Source organism: Protopterus annectens, chromosome 6.part0 (assembly GCF_019279795.1).
Source record: "Protopterus annectens isolate FY-2018-M chromosome 6.part0, PAN1.0, whole genome shotgun sequence".
NCBI lineage: Eukaryota > Metazoa > Chordata > Ceratodontiformes > Protopteridae > Protopterus > Protopterus annectens.
In genome coordinates, this window is record NC_056737.1 from 704,342,099 (window position 1) to 704,365,540 (window position 23,442).

Here is a 23,442-nt window from a genome sequence, read left to right on the forward strand (position 1 = left end):
GTTTTAGCCAAGTAGTTCAAATGACTTGAAATTACTTGTCTTAAAATGCTCTTACTTCTGCAAAATGAACTGAAGGTGTTAAGGTGTAAAGAACATTGCATTTTCATCCATAAAGAAGAAGGTGTTCTTATAAAACAATTTGTCCTTTATGCCTAAGGTGAACCAATTTAATTTACCTTACACAAATATTTTCAACTTCTACTTTTTATCCCAAGCGGAAAATATGACAAAGAGATTTACACTAACACATGCAGAAATCTGATGCATTTTATAAAAACCTGGAATAAAAATAGGTTAATTTTACAACCCAGCCAGCAGGAAGACCTCTATTTCTGACCAACCAACCTGTACACACACCTTACATTTATTACCACAGGTAGGAAAACTGTCTTTTCTACAGGTAACTTCTAACAAAGTATGCTGGGTCACAATTCCTGCAACATCACAAACACCATGTATCGCTCTTGGGAAAAACAAACAGCATTCTATGTAGCAGACAGTAGATTTCCTCCTTGGTATTTTCTTCATAAACTGCTTACAGTAGAATCATTTCTCTTTTTCAAAGGCAAACTCAATCTTTCACTACAACAACTTCAGCAGAACCTTAGCTAGGTTATCTGCCACCCCTCAACCACAAATCAAGGAACAAAAAAGTAGAAGAAAAAAACAAAGATCTCTCCTCCTATTAAAATGCCACATGATGTGCTATAGCTGGCGCTACACTAATGCACCTTCCTCATGTGCTGACCGAGCTCCATAGCATCTTGCACCTGGGCAGCCTCCCTCTTTACTCTACCTTAGCTATGTCTCAGAACCTCAGGTCACTCAAACTGAACATTCCATCTCTTTGTTCTGTCCACTTACACTCACCTGCAGTGACCACAGCTTCTCCAGCATAGACTTCAAGCTTTGGGAAGTTCTCTCTGTTCCTCTGAAATTACTGAATCATAGTCAAGTTTTCAAAATAACCTCAAAAAGCTTCTACTGAAAAATGCCATATGCAAGTACTTACTGGATAATATCCCTCATGACTTGTCTAGCTACATTTCATAGGATCCACTCTAAATCTCAGCCTAATAACAATATTGCACATATGTAAACACAATGTCTCCTTCAATCCCCCCCCCCAGCAAAAATTATCATAAATGTTTTTCTTTCTCCTTCATATCAGGTATCTATCTAACCTGAATACAAAAAAATAATCGGGTCTTTTGCAAAGTATGCATTTTTTTATGACAAACAAATGAATCACACTGAAAACTTGTCTTGCACAAATGTGCAGTTCAAACTGTGTGCGACAGGACAAATAAGGCTTGTATTACAACTATAATATTGTTATATGCTGCAAATACTAAACCATACATGTTGATAATATGCTGTTGTTTTCTTGCACCTGTATTATATCATGTATCTCTTGTGTATGTACTCCTGCGATGAGTCTGAAAAAGGTCCATGTAGAGCACTGCTTTACCCATTAATGAATACAAAGAAAATAATAAATAAGAGAAATCAACCGCAATATTCTCTGCTTTAAAATTTCTATTTATTCCTTGGCATTTCATTTACAAATGAGGCTATGCAGTACAATGCATTTCACTTACTAAACATTTTAGGAAATGAACTTCACTATGTTTAAATGTTATGAATGACAGATTTCAGCAAAACGCAAGTGTTCCCACTCTGCAACTTTGCTTGTGTAGGCTATTTGATATTCAGTTCATTCATTAATTTTAGAACATCTGCTTTTTTCTCTTCAGGGATGAAGGAGGCCAGAGCCTACCCTGATGAGCATAACATGAAAAAGTCCTGCATGAGACATCATTCCCTAGTAGAACACATGTGCTCAAGGGTATGCATGTCCATATACACACTGATACATATGCACACACTCTGCATGCAGGCCCACAGACAGCCCAAAACTAGCAATTTACATAGTTCATAGTGTTGATTGGAGGACACTAAATCACCTGAGAATATTTGCAAAGCCACACCTTTGCACGCATACTCTACAAAGAAATCTGCCTACTGTGTCACGCATGCTGCTGTATGAAATCTCCCTTCCAACAGGATATGAACATTTTCATTTGCAATTTTCATAGTTTCCAATAGTCTGAAATAAAATTAAGAAAATTCTCTTGACAGTTTCATGAATGGAACTGTAGTCACCCATGGAATTCAGACTGAAAAGCTTTTCATATCAAAATGAGTAGTTTAAATAAAATGAAATACAACATGCATTTTCATAAGTAACAAACTTCAACAAATAAAAGAAAAGCAGACACTGATGTTAGAATTGTAACAATGGCATCCCTGGGCTGTATATAGACTGGTACTGTTACTGGCACTACTGCCCTCCCAGGGCCAAAGCACTTGGGCAGGGAATAATTAACACCTGCACCATGCACACTGTGTCATGCTTTCTTGATCATTTATAACCTGGGGTATGATGTTCCACCTTTGCTGGCAATACTTTTACATTTTAAACTTGCTACAAATTGTGACATAATTTTATAATATGTAAATAGAACCTCTCTCCAAAGTAAAACTGCAATTGATATATTAAGCTCTGGGAGTATAGTGTAAACTGTGAAATGTCACATAAACATGCTGACACAGTTTGTCTACTATAAAAACAACAGAAAGTATTCCCGTGTTTTGTTCCAGTAAGGAGTGATCCACAAAGTCTATTTTGCATGAATGCTGACCAAATGCAGACTCATACATCAGACCAGAGTCTTAATGTAAAAGAAAAGAGAAAAGGATTGCTAAACAGAATTATTTTTAACTGATCTCTAAAGCAGTTTTAATACAGGCAACAGCAGCAGGGCTTTAAATTGGTGTCACTTATGCCTCAGTTCTCTTGGTCCATTGAAAAATACCTGTATATTAATTTAAGTCCTGTGTCTTTAAGGGATACTCCACAGCTGAAAGGCAAATGGTTTAGCTCAGTGTTTACTTTAACTCATATTTCCCTTACCTGACATTCTAGAAGTTGCTGCTCCAAGTTTTCCTGCATTTCTGGAGTTTGCAGCTGCTCTGTCACACACACCATGGATCTTTTTAGCCACTGCTCCAGCTCAGAAGCTTGTATTTGACAGTCATGAATAATATTATGGTGGGGAAGTCTTGTCATTAGCTTGTCAGGCTGCACAGCAACTTCCTTCTTTCTTTTTTCGTCACCCTGTCATTCAGCAGTTACATTCAATTAGATGTGGGTGTTAAAACCTTTAGTAACTAGTTTTCATTCAGTTTAACACACGTGAAAGATGCTTGCTAAATATTTATGGGTTGTAAATTAAATACAAGCCCTCACACCTCTAAAGCTATCTCTTTCTGTACACAGCGTTCAGTCACATGACTAAAATTCAACCTGTAAGCAGCTCATTTGCATTGTCAGCCCTATAGTTAAGCAAGTGACCTAGGGACATCAGACAACTTCACAGATCCTGGTTGTTACTGTTTTCCAGCAACTATGGGCTGCTCCTGGTATTAAAGTGACAGTACACCACCAGATTCCATCCAAACAAACTAACAGCTTGTCAAATGTTCAGTGACAGTTAATGATCTAAGTCAATTTTAAACAAAAGTCAGGCTAAGCAGATAATTAAATGACAGAAATCTAGAAATATGATTAGTATGCAAAAGCTGTGGACATTCACTGTGGTAATTTTTTTTGACATTCTGCTCCAGGTAACATTATTAACCCAGTACCAAATAAGAGTGAGTGAGTAGGCAGGGATATAGTTAAAAAAAGATACCTTTACATCACACACTGTATTAGCATGTTCTGCGATGCAAAACAGAACAAAACACAGATGACACCTACATATAATGTCTCACTTTACAATTCCTCTTCAGTGCCTCAGGTTATGCATTACAGAAAAGTAATACTGGAAGCTTAATGTCAGAATAAAGAAACTTCAGCAACTGCCTGAAATTTTAGCAGGATGGAACAAACTCCAGATGTCATACACCGCAATGCAGTTAAATGCAACTGAGAACCTAGCAGCAAACTGAATACTCCTGACATTGCTTTATATTCTCACTCTAGCTATCTAATCAATAAAAAAGGGTCTGTTGCCATGGATATAAACTTTCTCACTAACTTCTCTCCCAGCTTGGTGGATATGGACATCCTGAGGCAATGTAGAAATTGTCTCGTTTACTGACAACCAGTTAATTCTCAAACAACCTGATATGGTATGTGAGAGATGTATTTACACAATGTCACTGGAGGCAAAGCTCTCACATAAAAGTACTCATGATGTCAGTAAGGTTGTCAGTAGTACACACACTGCACCCAGCACACACAATTGAAAGCAGAAATATAGACCCACATATGCTGACGCACTTAAATGTAACATTCCTAAACCACAAGGTCCTCCTAGATGAAGTACACATAACAAACACAATCAGCAGCCCCAAATGCACTCTTTCAAAATAACACCCACATTAGCACAGAGCCACATCTCATGGACCCTCTACCTCTAAAGCCATAAGGCAAGCCACCACACAATCCAACATTCTGGTCACTGAAGACTCCATCTTGAGACAAAATGATGCCTTTCACCAGGCTGAGCAAGGAGAAAGTCATGGTCACTTGCTTATCAGGGGCTAGGATCCACCACATTACACAAGCATTCAAGTCGTTGGACCACAAGTACCAGTATGACTCATTCATAGTCCATGTGGAAGTAAATAACCTGAGATGTACCTCCCTAAACTATACGAAGAGAGACATCATGGAGCTCTTGGAATATGTGTCTTAGGCTGCTGTAAGCCTAGCATTGAGCAGTATTTTACCACCTCCAAGGATGATATCATACAATACAAACAAAAGATGACTGGCTTAAATCCTGGTGTCATTCTAAGAAGGTGCAATATTTCTCAGCTTGGAAGGAGATGGTCAACAGACCATGCTGCTTTGTCGGGGATGGTCTGCACCTCTCCCCTCTAGGATTTTGAATATCAGCTAAAACATTGTCTTCCCCCATAGTACCTTTTTTAGGCAATGCCAAACTGAAAGTACTTCCGACATAGCAAATCAAAACAAAATAGGAGTCTATACAAAAAACTCTACTCCCTAGAAGCCCTCTTCACCCTAGAGAATGCTGATGTTTGTGCAGTCACTGAGACATGGTTTAAAGCAGCAGACATCACACCAACACTGCAAGGTTATAATGCCATCCACACATTTAGACCAGCTACTACACAGAAAGGGACAAAAAGGTGGAGGTGTCGTTATTTACATCAAAAATAAATATATCTCAAGGTTGGTCAATCAGAACAATGCACTTGAGGTGCTCCATGTTCAAATCACCATAGGGAAAATCCAATATCACTTCCTTGCCAGCTATAGGTCCCCCTCTATGACCCAGGAAATGCATACCATGTATTTAAACTTATTAGATACAGTAACCATCCAACCCAATAACATATTCATGGACGACTTTAATTACTCCACTATTAACTGCGAATCCTATACGACACCAGATGTCCAGGCAAAGAGATTCCTGGATTTTGTAAAAACAAGCTCCCTAAACCAGATAGTCAATATACCAACCAAGTGTGCAGCCATACTGGATCTGGTCCTCACTAATATGGGAGAGTGCTGCACACCCCCTACGGTAATGTCTTCCCTGGAAAAGTCAGACCACAAAATGGTCTCCTTTGAAGTAAAAATTAAACCAGGACCCCCAGCTAAACCTGGAATATTCAGGAACTACTCTAAGGCTAACCTCCTGCTATTAAGTGATAACATGGCAAAATGTCAAGCCCCCACAAACCCTAAGAACACTGCTGCCCATGCAGAACTATTTAAAGAAACCCTGTACAAGCATGTTAATAGCTGCACAGAGGCAGCTGTCCCCACCAGGAAGAAGTACAGAACTAATTGATAGATGCCTAAGCAATGTTCTCCAGGAGGGGCTGACACAGACAAACAACTAGTGTCAGAACCATGGAATAAACTAATTGCCAAGAAATGCATAATAGTATCCTTCAGGAAGTCATCCACCCCTAGTAACTATCATACTGACAACACACCCCTTAGAGATGACCCAGTGGGTCAAGAACCTAGGGACACACATAGATAGTAATCTAGCCTTTGACCATCACATGTCTACAGTAGTGAGGAACTCATTCTATGTTGCGCAACTTATAAACAAAGGTATGGCATCCAAGTCCAAGGAAGTCATTATTCTAATGTATTCAGCATTCATCAGACCTATCACTGAGTACAATCTCCCTTTGGTATGTACCTAAGCAGGCATATCCAACAACTGGAACATCCACAGAGGTTCCTCACTAAAATAATACAGGGTTTAAGTAAAATGTCCTATGCAGACTACCTCAAGGTTCTATCCCTGTGTTCTGTCTCCTGCAGGCTTTTGTGGGAAGATCTATGCCTGACATACAGGGCATTGTCAGACCCCACTCTGATCAACCTCCTGCATATCTGCAAAACAAACAGCACCAGAATTACCCGTTCTAAAGATTTAAACATTGCCTGTGATATAAACAGGTCCTGCTGGAGAGACAGGTATGTATACTACAGATTACCTCAACTCTGGAACAGGCTCCCCAACCATGTGAAGCAGAGTTCCTCCCTAACTCAATTCAAGTGCAACCTGGACAATTGGAGGTGGAAAAGGCAATTCATCACTGTTTGGCACCTATGTCTCTAATGGACACTGGCAATCTGTAAATGGTTCATCTCCCTGGCCCTAGCTTATAAATGTTTCATCTCCCAAGCCCCTGGTTACACTTATCAAGGGTATCAGAACTTGTCAGAGATTTGAGATGCATGGATAGGCTTAAAAATGCCCTTCTGGTCGTTAGTCTAGTAAACACCTATGAACAGATATGATCTAACCATATAACAGGAGGCCTTCATTGATAGGCTTATATAGGTTTAACATATGGTTCATGCTCTCCCTTGTGATATTTTTTTCTGTGAAATTCACATGCTTATAATTGTGCACTCCATATGGTGGCACATGTCATGACATCAAGTGTTATGCTATGGTAGGGATTCCACCCTTTCAGTTGCCTGAGTTTATTTTATAGAAACATGACTTTGCAGGACAAACCATACCCATAACCAGTCTAAAAGTTTGGTCTTCACACTTCTGCCAAAATGAAAGCTCAATGTTGTCAAGTTTGAGTTGGCTACATTCTTTCACATTATTCTAGGGCGTTTCAGATATAGAATAATTATTTTTCATCAATTATTGGAAAGTTATAAGCTATACCTCATCCTTAAATATATTTTTTTTTTTTTTAGCAGGATACAACAGCCTAAATAGAGACTGTTGTCCTATGTAATGAGGGACAGGTGGAAACCCTATGCTAGGGGATTGTACCCACTATTTAAGCCTGTTAGGTCAGCTCCAAACTGTGGGAACGTACACTTCAAAGATTTTACAAGTAAACTGTTTTACAAGTAAAGCACCACACTGTAGAACACACTAGGCCTCATACCACTAGTTCCAGGCCAGATACTTATTGTTACTTATTGGTATTCTGAAAAGGCTTTTCTACAAGCCGAGGTGCCAGAGAAGTGTTACTTGCTCTTAATGGTATAAGAGTTTAAAGTTTTGCTGTTAACTTTTACTGAAGAAGTTATTTTTTATTTTAATAAATCAGTCTGTGTACTAAACTGAGTGAGTTCATATGGCCTGGAACTTGTTGTATGAGGCCTGTTTTACAAGTAGTATACAAAAATATTTCTGCACAACCTACGGGTGAGGCTGGATGGTGGGATGTCCAAGCACACTGGACAGTAGGAGACTATCTGGGCCCAAACAAAGAGGGTCACCTCATAGATCAACTGATAACAGTATTAATGTATCTTAACTTTAACTTGAAATGTATTGAAGTGTCTAAGCTCAAATGATGTACGTGGTAAAATAAAGTTACATTTTAGTAACAAAGAAAGGAAAACAGCAGTAATAACATGAACTAAATGCTAAGAAAAAGCTATTAAATAAATAACTAAGTTAAAACATAACGCAGGAGGTAAGAGGCAGCAAAGCCCTATTGACACAGGGGAATAAAGCTGTAACTACAATCCAAATGACCAGAGTTCGACTAGCAACTCAGACACCTGTTCAGTTTGGCATGGGGAGGGAGAAGATCATACATGAAGCTCTGTCTACCCACCTCTTCCAGGAAGAACGTGGCAAGGGGCATGCTGGACACTAGTTACAGCATGAGCCACAATGCCGAAATCTATGTAGTAAAGTGATCTGGTGCTGTGGTAGGTGGGTGGGTGATCAAAAACGATCATGTCACAAAGTAAATAGTGGTAGACCTCTCATGGCACCATTATACTTAATTCAGCATGTCACTAGGTGATAGGGCTTAAAAGTGAAACAACCTTCATTATGAATGCAAAGAGCTAAAAGATGCATTCTCCATGCAGGTCAGAAGAAATGAATCAATGTCCAAACTTACAGCAAAAAAGCAACAAACATGAAAAAAATCAAGATGGTTATGATAAAATCCAAATACCAATTCCTTTATTCAAAACTTTTCATAATGATTCAGCCAGTGAAGAGACAAACAACTAGTGCTGAAGTAGAATAATCTTCATCAGTGGAAAGATAAAATACCCATGATGAGCCATACTAAGATATCTCCTCCAGTGTCACTATCCCACTCAGAGGTATGAGATGGACAGATTTCAGAGAACCTGGAAATGGGAGGTAGAGGCCATCCTGTATGTAGGGCACTCCTAACAGTGAGATCCATTCTTAGTAAAAGGTCAAACTGGAGCACCACCATTAAAGGACCACTTGAGGATGGGATCATTCAGAAGATGTCTGTACAGCAACCTGACATCAGAAGCAGGTAGTGAGAAATAATAGACAAAAAGAAATAAATACACCAAAGTGAGCATAGCAAAGCTGGTCATATGCTAGTTCAAGTAAATACATTTTTCTAAAAATGCCTAAAGTTGCCCAGTATTGGGGTTCTCTCAGCTAACTAGGTAGGAACTTATATAGCTGTAGTCCATGATTACCAGAACCCCAGGCGATTTGAACTATGCAACCAGAACCACTTGCAGCCCATGGGTGTCAGAACAGAGGGATTGTGCCAATCAACACCAGGTCAGCAGATTCTGCATATGAGGGGAAATCCAAACCATGCCTTGCTAGGTAGACTAGAATACAAACTTTATAGATGACAGGTTGCCTGATGGGCAGTAAGTCTAAACCCTGCAAGAACAGAGTAATGAAATCATGCCTAGATACCTCAGTAAGTGATCAAGCTGTGGAATTTGGAATGAGCTGCAGGTGGTCAAGCTCTCTGTCCAGAAACTCCAGGTATAGGATATTACAACAGTCCATCTGGAAGGAGACTCAGGCATGCACCATGTTATGGAGACATGAAGACAGTATGAGATATTTCTTAACAACAATATTCAGGAGGATTTGAGAACAGCCAAGATCTGGTCCTTAGCATCAGCTTGTTTTCAATGATCACCCGAAGTTAACACACCTTAAACATGAATTGGACCCTGTTTCCATACTTCTCAACTAACCAGATTTTTAAAGAATGTTTACATACTATTTTTGGTCTGTTTCTCATAAAATGTGTGGTTTTCTATCAAATCACTGAGGAACAACGTCACTAAATAATGACCTACATTTGAGTCTCAGACTTCGCATCCTTCAGAAAATACAAGCTACTGCAAAACTTGTAATTGTAGCAACTTTCTAAGTGTGTAAGATAAATATTTAAAATGTGTCCCTGTTCTTGGGCCTTTGTCCCTCAGTTATTTTTTGCTTTGTCCAGATTTTTTTCTACTTTGAGGTTGAGAGGCATGCTTGCTTCTGCTGCTTTTGATGTTGGGTGACAACTCCATCAATAAACTATCCTGAACAACTATCCTGGATGTACTGTGTTTAAGTCAATTGCTGACTATTCAACTTCAGATGCTTTCCAAATCCTTCACTAAGGATTTGACAGCTGATGTATATTCCTGAGGAAAAAGAGAGGTAAAGCTATGTGTCATCAGTTTAGCAATGGTGCTACTAGTCTCACAATTGAACACTACTTCCCAAAGACGCCAGAACTAATGGGGACTGAATACAGAGTTTTGCAGAATACCAGTTTTAAGATGGTACAAAGCAGGATTATTAATCCCTGAAAGCACTCCCTGGACTGCTCTAGAGATGTAAGAGTAAAATTAATCCAAGACTATGTCAGTAATGTGACAACAATGCTCTAACCAGTGGAAGATGAGCAGCAGCTACAGCCCTCTCTATTTAATTACAAGCTCAGCATTTATGGCTACTGGAGGTCCATTTCAAAAGTGGATTTACCTCTAAGAAGGTTTAACTGAAGCCTACCTGTGATTCTTCAGCCTTCTGATGTTGTGCAAGCAGGTATCTGGGGCTATGCATGGCAGCACCCACTCATACTGATATGATGAACTGCCAACTACTACTCAAATCCAGGCAGCAAGGTAACTAGGTGATTCTCCCTTTAACACCTGTGTCATTGTTTTGAATTACCAGCGCTTATGGCAGTGCTTCATATTACGCTTCTCTCTATGACAACAGAGACTAGGCCAGTGCAGGCCTTGATTCATTACTTTTTGGTCAAAATGATACTCAGTGGCTTTGGCTTTAGGCAGCATATACAGGAACTATTCACAGAAGAAAGTCTGAACAGAGATCCAAACTGTGCATGCAGCAGAAAAGAACTGGCAGGGTCAGGAATTAAGCATGCTCCTCTGATATGGCATATGACATCACAGAATGTGTTTGCACACTGTAAATCCCCCTAAACCTGACAGATTTAGTGAAAGAATGACAAACTATCAAAACCCTACTGTTAAGGGTTTATGGATGACCACATTTGATGATGAACATAAACTTTGTGCCATCATAAACTCCCTGGAGGACACCAAGATCTTCCAAAATGGCCATTCTCAAACCAATAGCTAGTATCAAAGCCATGGGGTAAAAATAAATGCCAATATGCTAAGAAGTATATCCTTTGGCAAACAGGAAGTCCCTTGTAAGTGTCACATTGACAAAAACTCCTCAAAATTTATTCAGTAATTAGGGACCTGGGAACTGTCCATCTATCACCATGTATCTGGTAGGTAAGTTTTTTCACTGCACAGCTTATTACTATGGGTATGGCATCCAGATATATGGATGTGATCATTTCCACTGTATTCTGCACATATCAAGCCATTGAGTATAATGCAGCTCTGGTATGCACTGTCCAAACATTTGACACAACTTAAACCCACACCAATTTTGCTTACTAAGAAAATCAAGGGCTTTAATCATTAAAAAAAAAATATATATATATATATATAGACCATCTCAAAGTCTTGAACCTCTTAGTATCATATAGGCTACTGAGGAATGATCTCTGCCTCGTACACACGGCCTCAAAAGAACCCATCCTATCAGAACTACTCTATATTTACAAATCCAATGGGGGCATAAACACCCACTCGAGAGATCTAAGTCCCTTTTGCAATATTAACAGAACATGTTGGCGGGATAAATATGTAACACAGACAATACACATGAAACAAAGTACTTCTTTTACACTATTCAAATGTAATTTGAACAAATTGATGAGTAATTACAAAATAATCCATGGTTTAGCACCCTCATCCCTCATGGATAGAGGCAAAATGTAAATGTTCTGCTTTTCTCTGGGTTATTCATACTTAAAATATAAAGACTAAAAATTTCATGAGAATTATGGCTAGGTTTCTAAAGGTCCTCAACACTCATTATCTTAGCATGCACCGATGAACTCAATTATCCTACAGAACAGAAGAGATTATTCCAATCACATAGCAATTGAAGAGTGTCTCCGGTGTTAGATCTGCATTTTAGTATCCCAAAAATGTTCAGCATATCTAATTACAATGGGGTTTAGTAACAATGTCAAAAATTCTACAAATTCTTTTAACTGGAATGTGCAGTGTTATAAGGATCTGTCAGATAAGTAACCAACACATTTTACCTGTAATATACTTCATCATGTTAGAAACATATTTGCATTAATAATCTTTATTTCAAAAATGGATACTGAAAGCAGTGCTTGGAGGCAACTCTAAAGTGTGTATGTATGAGTGTGTGTGTGTGTGTGTGTGTGTGTGTGTGTGTGTGTGTGTAGACAATATAACAACTAGAATGAGAGTGACGGGGTTTGTCTGAAACATATTTTATCAACCACATGTGACAGATACCACTTGCAACCAATCTGTAGCTACCTAAATGGCACTAGAGGGTTATGAAACCTACCAACAATAACCAGTATTCCACTTTAGAATGTGAGAGAGAGAGGCTATGGTTCATGGATCCACTCAACTGCTCCAAAGAGATTTGATGGCCACCAGTGGGATGACCTCTAGACTCACACCACTACTATTCTTCGCACAAATCTGATTCAATAACCAATTCACCACATGCAACCTGGCTTGAAGAACATAAATGAAATATGCACTGTTGCCCAAGTTATGTGCCTCGAGTATTCATACACATATTAGGACTGCACACTCACCACTTGAGGAGCTGTGTGTTTATCCTGGCCCCTTTCTCACCACCCTCTCTATGAATCAGTGCCTTCCACTGTTCCTTATACATGGTAATTACTTTAAATACACACACACACACACGCACGCACGCACGCACGCACACACACACACACACACACACACACACACACACACACACACACACACACACACACACACACACACACACTCACACACACACACACACACACACACACACACACACACACATGCACAAACTTCCCAGGAATTCTCCAATTCTTTACCGCTTTCATCCTGGAAAGATAGTACTGCCACCACTCTAGAATTATTAGACTATAGACCCAAGATAGATCATTCAACTCTTGATTAACAGCTAAATGTAAATTATAAATATTATGGAAGTGCATGCCATAGGTTAACAACCTACACTGGTAAATAATACCTTCTCTTCAGATCATAAATAAATCCTCTCCTAAGATAATAAATAAATAAACATGACCTACAAGATCTTAAAAGTGAATAAATAGAAACTTTATTTAGACAATAAAGAATATGGCCGATACAGATTAAACATGCAGAAGTAAATATCTAACAAGACATTGAACTCCTATTGCTCTAAGTTCCTACAATATAAAAGGCAGATTTACAGACTGCAACTTACACAGGTGTGGTCACCTTAGTGTCTTCCAACAGAACTACCTGACTTCACACAATGTTTTCAGTTCCAAATATACGTATTAGTTTAACACTTTTCACACTGAAATATCATCTCTTTCACACACAACAGAAGAAAGACTACCCTATTGTAAACAGTATTTACCATACATGTTAACTCTGCATACTTCCTTTCACGGTTCTTGGGATCAGGTGTTCTTTGAAATGTCTTGTACTTGCAGTTTTATAACCCTTTAGCTTCCTGATTCATAACCCTTTTATAACTTAGTTGCATATAAGCATTTAGGTCATTCCTGAGAAACTGTAGAAAGTTACAGGTTTTATACATTTCTTTTGGTTTCACAGAGAAAGTTCACAAGGTTACATACATCTTCCTGCCACAAGAAACAAATTTATTGCAGATTTCACACAGCTAAAGGATTGCTGGACAAATGTATTCACAGTATAAAATAAAAAAGAACAAAGTGCATCACATTTTAAGTAAGTTATTCAACCCTGGCATCACACGCTCTTGCACCAATAGGTATACACCAAGAGAATAAATTGCTATTACTGCCATAACTAAATTCTCCATGATCATCTAAACAAGATACATTGTAAATCATTTTAATAGCTGAAATATTTGAAATCATTTAAAATTATTACTTAAATTAATTTATTTAGATCATTTTAATATCTTAGCAGACAGTCCTCTCTAGTAAAAGATGTTCAGGCAGTTTCTGTGAAGTCTAGTAAATATCCATGAGCCATTCAAATCACGTCAATGAGGGAATAACTACGGGCAGAGACTAGAAAGGATATTTAATAAAGAGGTTAAACATCCTGAAATCATCTACTCTTGTACAACTGTGTAGTATGGAAGTTGGGAAAATGGACCAGCTTTTTAAACTATTGTAGACAAACACATAATAATCTATTTTTCTATTTGTAGTATCCTACCTTGTGTTAAACATTGAATTCATATTGCTAAACAGTAGATTTCTCATCTCCTGCTTATTATCAGAGTCAGAAAAAAATCTCATGAAAACAACATTCTCCAAAGTACTGTAGCATACCGTCCTTGAAGGTACTTACTTTTATATGTCTCTCTCTGACTTCTGTAACAAGTATCTCGCACTTCCATGGTTACATATTCATTTTTTTGCTACTGGCAAACTATGTTTATATGGAATATATGTCTTACAATATCTAACCTCTAGTACAGTTATACATTTATATACCCAATCCCCTATTTTAATAGCTATTTTCTTTTTATTCTGCATTATGTAATTACATTGTATTAATACTGACGGTCAGTTATACTGATTTGTCAGTAAATGATTTTTTTTTGACAAAGCTCCACTGAAAATGGATCTTCTCACCTGGGTATTTCTGCATACAAAATGCAACCAAAAATTGACACATATGCATACATAAGTGCATAAATCTTTTTCTTTTTTCAGACAGTCTCATTCCATTAATTCTTACAGCTTTTGAGCAATTCTTGAGTAATAATGCATGCAAGTATACCACTCCAGGATATCCAGGAAAAGACTATTTGTGTTGAGAAGGAATGGAGAACTGGGTCTGCCAGACTTTCTGTGTTTATTTATTTATTTATAGACTGCGCTTGTTGACCAGGATGGTCTGACTGGGCAAATCCCCTTTTCAGTGGAGGCCTAGGGAAAAAAAAGCTCAAAGAATGCAATCTACAATGTCTTATGAAAAAGTAGCACATATACACACCTTTTGTGACCTAGAACCTTGCTCAGATTGTTTTGGGTTTATCCTGAGTTAGAAGTGATCAATTCTCTGTAATCATATAGTCAGTGCAGAAACAGGAACAATGTCTGGGACTCAGGTGGGTTAGAAAAAAGTATACGGAAGGTGCTGAAGAAGGCAAGAGTATGCAAGAAAGAATTATGGCTAAGGGAGAGAATATGGTCCTCTGTCTCCTCCTGCATCAACTTGCTACCAATTCATTGCTAATCATGGTTGACGTAAGGCTTTCCACATCATATAAACAACACGGTATAATCACATCCTTCAAATCCTTTGCACAATGTGTCAACATAGCATCCAATGAATAGCTGAAATGGTTCCAGTACCTGTACTTGAGGTCCTTGGCTGCTAGTAACTCAAGGTACCACACTACCCTTGGGATGTTGAGAGACAAGGATGGCTAGTGAAGCTCTTTAATGAGCAAGCTGTAGCCAGAAGGGCAATTTCTTACTGGCATGGGTTCCCCCACATAGAACTGCCAGAGTGCATGTAACCAATTAAAAGTCATGTAAGAAAACATGTTAGGTAAGTCTGTTAATGAAAAACAATGGGAATGAACCCTACTACCCTGGAGAAAATTTAAGTATGCCCAATCATTAGCATTTACACAATTCAGATTGGTACAGTTATGTATGTTAACTCCAGTCCTACTGCAGAGGTTTTCATAGATTCATAGATTAGTACTAGGCTAACTGCCCTTGTGGGCCATTTTAAACCTAGCCAATTACCTCATGTGAGAATCAAACCCTGCACTTTGTGTTTGTAAGGTAAACACCCTAACCATTATGCCAACCTCCCACCCAGGTTGAGCTCAGGAAGGAACAATCTTTGCTGGCGATGTGATGTATGAGATGCAGACTACTTAATTTTGTTATGGTCATGTCTTACATCCTCTGAAGTATGGTTGAGGGTAACAGATGCCCTTCCTTCAACGGCTTCTAGAGGATTCCCTGCCCCCACACAATTCAGAGTTTTGGCCTCTAGGATTAAAGAACTCAAGGTTCCCACTGTGTAAACTAGACTGGGTATGGCTACATCAGAATATTAGTATTCACTGCCATTCATTTTAAATTCTGAAGAGTGGACCTATAAACATTGAGACAAGCCTAAATGTATATTAACGTACGCTTTGACAGAGTTACACAAATGACAGTAATGTATCAAAATATAGACATTATTACAATATATATTCTGTTTTGCTACAATCAGCATTTTTAGATGGGCAAATATTAGTGTACCGGGAGATATGCTGTTTGTACATCATGTTGTTTAACCTACACTTCGACAGGTGTGCAATGCTTCGTTTTCATTTGTTATAATTCTTGCAATAAAGCAGTTTTGAAAAAAACTATAACATCGTAGTAAGATACCTAGGTACTTGTACAGAAAATGTCCACACTTCTTAACATAGTAAACCGAATCCAAAATGTTTCAAGTTTTGAAAAAAAAACAACATAAGGCATACAAGTGTGGATCAAACATGTCAGAAGCAATAATGTAACCAGGACAAAGTGAAGTTGGTACACTCTGACAGACTCAGACTTCTGAAATTAACAGAACTGAGGACAACCTCTCTCCTGATAGTGTTGTTTGAGAAATGGGCTGGAAAACTACAGTCTTGATTCATTATGTATTCTTAAACTACATTTGGAAGAAACACATAGATCAGGTACCTGACAGCAGGTCTTAAGAGATAAGCATTTTAGCATTTACACATAACATTTGGGCATCTTAGCTTCCTTAATGGTATTAATTTTTCTTATAGTACTTATGATACAGTTATAGCTGACATATGACAACCATTCAGTGCCATCTACATTAGGGCTGCACTCGTGCATTTAAAACAGTAGTTGGACTAGACTCTTACTAGTTCTTCAGAGAAGAGAAACTCAGCCTCTATCAGGGAAAAATCAGCTGCTATTTTTATTAAATCTTCACTGCTGGTAGCACCAATGGAACATCAACTTTATGAAATGGTACTAAACATGAACTAAAATATTGCAACTATATGCACCATACAACCGCCCTTAAGGGGATAGAAAAATAGCATAAAGGAAAAATACGCATCTCTCATAGGTCCATTGATAAGATAAGTGCCTGACTAAACTGCACAATCTTAACTTTTCCCTCCACCATTTTGCTGTAGTCTTTCAAGATATACCAGTGCCCCTATCCATCGCTGTGTCTAACAGACTCTCCGACTGCCCCAGAGTCTCTTTGTTCATGGAACCGAGGGATATTCTGGGGGTTGTGCCATTGACTACTTCTATTGGGGGATTTTTTATTTTATGACCTACCTATTGGTATTCCCTCTCCCCTATGTTTCCCTGTTACATTTGAGGTCTCCTCCCCTCTATGGACCACACTTCACTGCAGGGGAATGACCAGATTTGCTCTCCCCCTGGGATGTGCACACCCCTCCTTCCCTGCCAGTACCTCAGACACCAAAACCTCTAATCGAACTAAGGTCTCCTGGGATGTAGTTAGGGCTTTATCCCTCTATGTCACAGTTTTGGCATAACCGTACTACCTTACTTTGAGAAAAACAAAGTTATCTTTGATGAATAACCTTGGGGAAGAATCTCAAACATTCACTTCAAGATCCATCATGCTGGAAGGCTATCATAGTATCCCATTTTGGTCAGTCTCAGTGAATTCTGTTCTACTGCTGAACTGACTATACAGTTTCTAATGCTTACAAATGTGGTAATACTTGGCCGAGCACATCCCTGTATAAATTGTGAGAAGATACATTATTGAAAAAAGTTTGAAAAGCAGTTCCTGACCCGCTGGAATGGGGCCTCATCACTCCATGTAAAGACTTCCTATACAACATGTACAAAATGGGATAAAATTATCTAATCATTTTGAGAGTGCCAGCTTTCTAGTAAAATGGCAAATTATGTAGCCATTCTGGCAGTGTCAATTTTCTAACAAAATGACAGAAAAATTATCTAACCATTTTGAAAGTGCCAGTTTTCCAACAGGTACATTTCATTTGCATTATCAAAAGAAATATAAAATAAATCTGATTTTCCTGAATGAGACAGTTCTAAGTTATACTTACTGTCTTCTTATGACAACTTTTTGCAGAGCCTGTGCTTTGACATGTTGATTAGTAGCTCCTGGATTGTAGTGATAACCTTGACACTTCAGAAAGAGCATGCAGGAGTATCTATCAAATGCTCATAAGACTACAAAATGACAAGCCTTACAAAAGGCTGCAATTTTGATTTGTTGATTGGCTGACTGCTGTAAATGGCTTAGAACAAGCTCTGAGGGAAATATATATGATAGTCACTCAGGAGAAATATGCAACCAAGGTGTTTGAGATACCTGTGACACACTACTAGCATTGCAGCTCAGTGGGATGGATAGACAATAACACTACGGGAATACGAGAGCAATAAAGCAAGATGACATTAATACAGCGCACCCCATGTCAGCCAAACTGTGGATAAACCTTAAAATTTTAAGAAGCATCTAAACTAATCTTGATGCAATGAAATAGCTCACAAACAAAGATATAGTAGAAAACACGTTTTACTTCTGAGGTGGAGTTTTCCTTTAATTTACAAGCAAACTGCTGCACTGACTTAGAATGGCATCCATATCCATTCTACCTCCAGCAATCCCAAATACTTTCAAAACATTCTTGACACAATTCTAACAGCAAGCTACACTGGAACAGACATTTAAAGTCACCCATAAACAGAATTCTTCTGTCTGAGAACCTTCAAGATTAGTAAAAGAAAACACCAGGCTGAATGTAAGAAACCAAGACTCATCTACCTTAGGCATAGTCCTCAGGGCCATACTTTGGGTGAAAGTACACACACACACACACACACACACACACACACACACACACACACACACACACCTGGTGTCTGCATCCTGGTCTATCTACACTTCTACACTATCCAGGTTGCTTTTTTCTTCCTTCCTCTCACAGTTTCTCTTACTCTTAAGTTATATCTGTATTCATTCAACACATTTAACTAGCAGAACTGCTCTAATTAACTCTGCATGAAACAGCTGCGTTCAGTTTGGGCTCATTTGCTGTACATGCTCTGAGGTACAGTTTACATTTTTTCAAACTTTTTTCATCCAATGATATCCTGAACAAAAATCATGATTAAGGGGAGAAATTCAGTCCTGCTCATCGAGATTTTTTCCCTGAATCCTTTCAACACACCATAGCTGACTAAGGCTAAACTGTAATAACTGCAGTGGAAATAACTGCATTAAACTGGGGGTTCTAGATGCACTGTTGAGTATTTTACAGTTTTTTTCAGAAACTTTTTCATCCGATGATGGCCTGAACAAAAATCATGATTAAGGGAATAAATTCAGTCTTGTTCTTCAACCATGGTTTCCCAGAATCATTTTAATACACCTTAACTGACCAAAACTACACTGTAATAACTAAATTAAGCTGAAGGTCAAGTGGTATCTAGGTACCCAGAAGGTATGCAGTTATAATTGCTCTGAGGTGTGTTTTAGTGTTTTTTCTGGCCATTTGATTCAAAGAAGGTGTAAACAAAAGTCATCCATAAGGAAAGAAATTCAATCATACTTTTTTTCTTTACAGAGGAAATTAGCTGTATCTAAAGATTAATGCTCAAACTTAACCAAACAGCTGTGCGCAATAAACAGAGAAGGCAAATGCATGTGGTGATGCATAAATCATATCTTGAGACAGTACTTGCCTTCCCAACACCACCTTAAAGGTAGTCACTTTTTGTGTATCCACATCTGGTGTTAAATTGGAATGAAAATTAAGGGACAAATGGCCACAATCATACATTTGGCGTTACTGCTGATGTGTGTGTGTGTGTGTGTGTGTGTGTGTGTGTGTGTGTGTGTGTGTGTGTGTGTGTGTGTGTGTGTGTGTGTGTGTGTGTGTGTTTGTGTGTGTGTGTGTATGTGTGTGTGTGTGTGTATTTACATGTGCATATACACACACACACACATATATATATATATATATATATATATATATATATATATATATATACATATATTGGCTTGGTATTGGCTTTTAGTTTAGAAAAGTAGATGCCAAATAAAGAGAGGTCCCAGCACAGAATCCTGGGGACGCCACTGGTGACTGGTGTCTTTGTGGAGGTAACCTCCCCTATTTTGAATTTCTGCATCCTATCTGTGAGCTAGCTGGCAATCCAGCAGGTGACATAGGGGTTTCTTCCCAGTTAGTTTAACTTTTCTACTAAGCCTAGGTGGGGAACTGTGTAGAAAGCTTTGGCCAGATCAAGATATGTGATGTGTACCACTTTGCCTTAATTCATTTCTTTGGTGACCTTTGCAAAATATCCACCAGGTTGAGCACTCATACATGCCCTTGATGAATACAAACTGAGAAATGTCCAATGTTTGGAGGTTCCCTATGTCTGACTGATCAGTTCCATGATAAGTCTTTCCATGGCTTTGTATATAAGGATGGTTAGAATTATGGGTCTGTAATTGTCTTGGTCAGTGGAAAGTCCTCTCTTATGCAGGGGAATGACTGTAGAAGTTCTCCATTTGCTTGATACAAAACCTGTATGGAGGCTGAGATTGAACAATGTTGTTAGTGGTCTGGGTAAATTGTGTTTTACACTATTTAGGGTGTATCCAGAGATATTGTCAGGACCCACTAATACAGTATTTTTAGTTCCTGAATGCACTTTTAGAACTTGGTCTTGTGTGACAGCCAGTTTCAGGTATATCTTGAGAGACAGATGGAGGGGACAGGGAGTAACATTAAAGCTACATTTATCAGCCAGTAGGATCACTATATTTTTAGCCTTAGTGTGGGTAACATCATTCATAATCAGCTCAGTGCATTGCTATGTTATGCTTTTGAGATTATTAACATAACTAAAAAATGACTTGTGATTGTCTTTGGCTTGGATAGCTATTTTAGCCTCAAACTTGGCTTTGGTAGACTTTGCTAAGCTCCTGCATTGTTTATTTATTTCAGTGACAATGGTTCTAACATTCTGGGAATTCTTCTTCTTCCTTTTTTTTAATTATTTACCTTTTATTTTATAGCTTGTTGATGTTATGGTTTCACCATGTTGGTTTGTTTCTAGGGTTTTCCCTGTATCTATGTAGCAGCTTACTTACTGGTATAGTATGGTGGTGTAAGTTTCTGCATACTCAATGGAGTTAAATAGATTTGGTGGTAGTTTCAACCTTGCCAGTGTATCCTTAGTTCCAATCTTATTTGGATGGAGACTGTCAGACCTAACAAGTGATGAAGATATGCAAGACCAGAGCAGATTGCTCCCATATTAGTAAGGACAAGATCTAAGATGATATTTCCAGTAGTGGATACTCTGTCTAATTGTTCCAGAGCATTAGTATTGACAAAGTCCAGGAATCTCTGTGCTTGTGGACTAGTGGTGGTATAGATTTCTCAGTCTATAGTTGGATAGTTTAGATCACATTGAAAATGGCATTGGATTTAATACTGAGTGATTCTAGTCCATGCAGATAGATGTTGTGGCTTTCTTGTGTCACAGAGGGAGTTCTATAGCAAGCTAACATATGGGATGGGACCTCTCTGATGGTTATTTGGGCATGAAGAAGCTCTAGTGCATCATCCTGCTTTACCATCCTTGAAGTGAGTCCCTTCTGCATGTAGAATGCAATACCTCTACCTTTTTTCCCCTCTTGCACAGTAGCTGACCTAAATGTGTGGAAGGCATTATAGACTTGTATAGCTGGGTGCTCTCTGCTATTTTAAACCATATCTCAGTCACTACACAGATGTCAATGTCGTCCAGGGTGAGAAGGGCTTGTAGGGAGTACAGTTTCTGTTTAGGCTCCTAGCACTGATCAGTAACACCTTATTTTCTTTTGCTTGATTCGTTATTTTGGTAGGTTTATCAGATTGGCATTGCTTATAAAAGGGGTCTATGTCATATCATCGAAGGATAACATCATCGAACAGCATTTTTGAACATGCCATTCGTCTAACCATTCTGACTGAGATCGCATTACTGTAGGGATCAGGACATTTGCCCTTTCCCCACTGTAGTGTGATCTTGTGGTTGGTATATATAATTCGAGGGGATGTGGGGGATTCGATGAATGGCACTTACGATGAAATGCTGTTCGGCAATGTTATCCTTCGATGATATGACATAGACCCTTATAAAAGGCACAATGAGGGTTAGACAATGATAGAAAATATTTAAAAATCATGTAAATAAGTTCATGTAAAGATGCTTTTACTCTGCAATTATGAATGCACATCATGTGTAACTTAAATGTGGAGCTTTTCTGTCCAGGCCTCTGCTGAAAATGGGTTTTACTCAGTCACACATTTCCTGCTCAACAAAGACAGATAAATAAATAAATAATTATATGTGCACATCTCTCGTACACTGTGTTATGTTGTTTGAGTAATAGATGATCATCAGACAGCATGACATGATTCTTACACTGTCTCAAGATAACCATCTCAACCAGGATGGCCACAGAAGTTATGGGGAAGTGCTGGTCCATGATACTGAAAGGAATGACACTGCGAGCAAAGGTAACTATAACTGCTTTGAATTTGTTTTTAAGATAATGTTTAGGTGAACTTGCTACTCAGCATTTATAGTTCAATACAAAACAAATAGCTTAATGTAATCTAATCTAATATAATCTAATGGCAGGACTGACACAGTATCCTAAGCAAATGTGCTATCTACTGCACTACTGACAAAGTCATCACTAAAATCATACCAGCAATAAGAAATAATCTTCAGCAAAAAGTTCAAAATAATAATCTAGTTAAATTCAGAAGTTTTCTTTAAAACACAGATGAAAAAAGTCCCAAAGTCAAATTGTGGAACTAAATTGACTCACAAAACAAACCACTACATATGGATGACAAGGAGCAACCACAGGGTAAAACTGAGCGCTTTCAGTCTTTAATGCATTAGAATAAATCAAATCAAGCAACTTGCCTCTTTTATATAATCTCTTATGTAAATCACATGATTTCATCAGGTTCTTAAATCTCATAACTCCCTGAGTGGTAGTTTCAGTAAAGCCTTTGTAGTTCCTGTCTGTCAAGATGCAAGCTCTATTAAAAAGATAATCAAGGAAAACTGAAAAATTTGTAGTGGAAATCAAGATTTGGTAGATGCTACGGGAGAAAAAAATAAATTTATTACTAAAAAAAAAGAAATAATCCAAAATGATTGTTTCAACATCAAATAAAGGAAGGTAAGTTCAAGTTAGGCACATTTCCCTGTAATGGTTATAAGGCTTGTAGATTTATTGATTCAAATGTTTTTTTTAATATGCACACATTAATAAAGAATCTTACTGCGGTGGTGGTGCTGTGGTAGCATTGTCGCCTCACAGTAAGACGTTGTCCTGTTCGATTCTCAACTAAAGCGTCTTCTGTGTGGAGACGTGCGTGAATGGGCATACCTTCATTGAAGGTTGTGGTCAGGGCTGAC

The 23,442-nt window shown here is 38.3% G+C and overlaps 1 protein-coding gene across 1 annotated transcript in view; it reads right to left on the reverse strand.

Annotated features, from left to right (window-relative positions):
- SYNE2 (spectrin repeat containing nuclear envelope protein 2) overlaps window positions 1-23,442 on the reverse strand; it is a 3,814,665-nt gene that overhangs the window by 1,330,203 nt on the left and 2,461,020 nt on the right. The window contains exon 85 of the mRNA XM_044073561.1: window positions 2,978-3,181. Coding sequence (XP_043929496.1) covers window positions 2,978-3,181 — 204 coding nt within the window. The remainder of the gene's footprint in view (window positions 1-2,977; window positions 3,182-23,442) is intronic.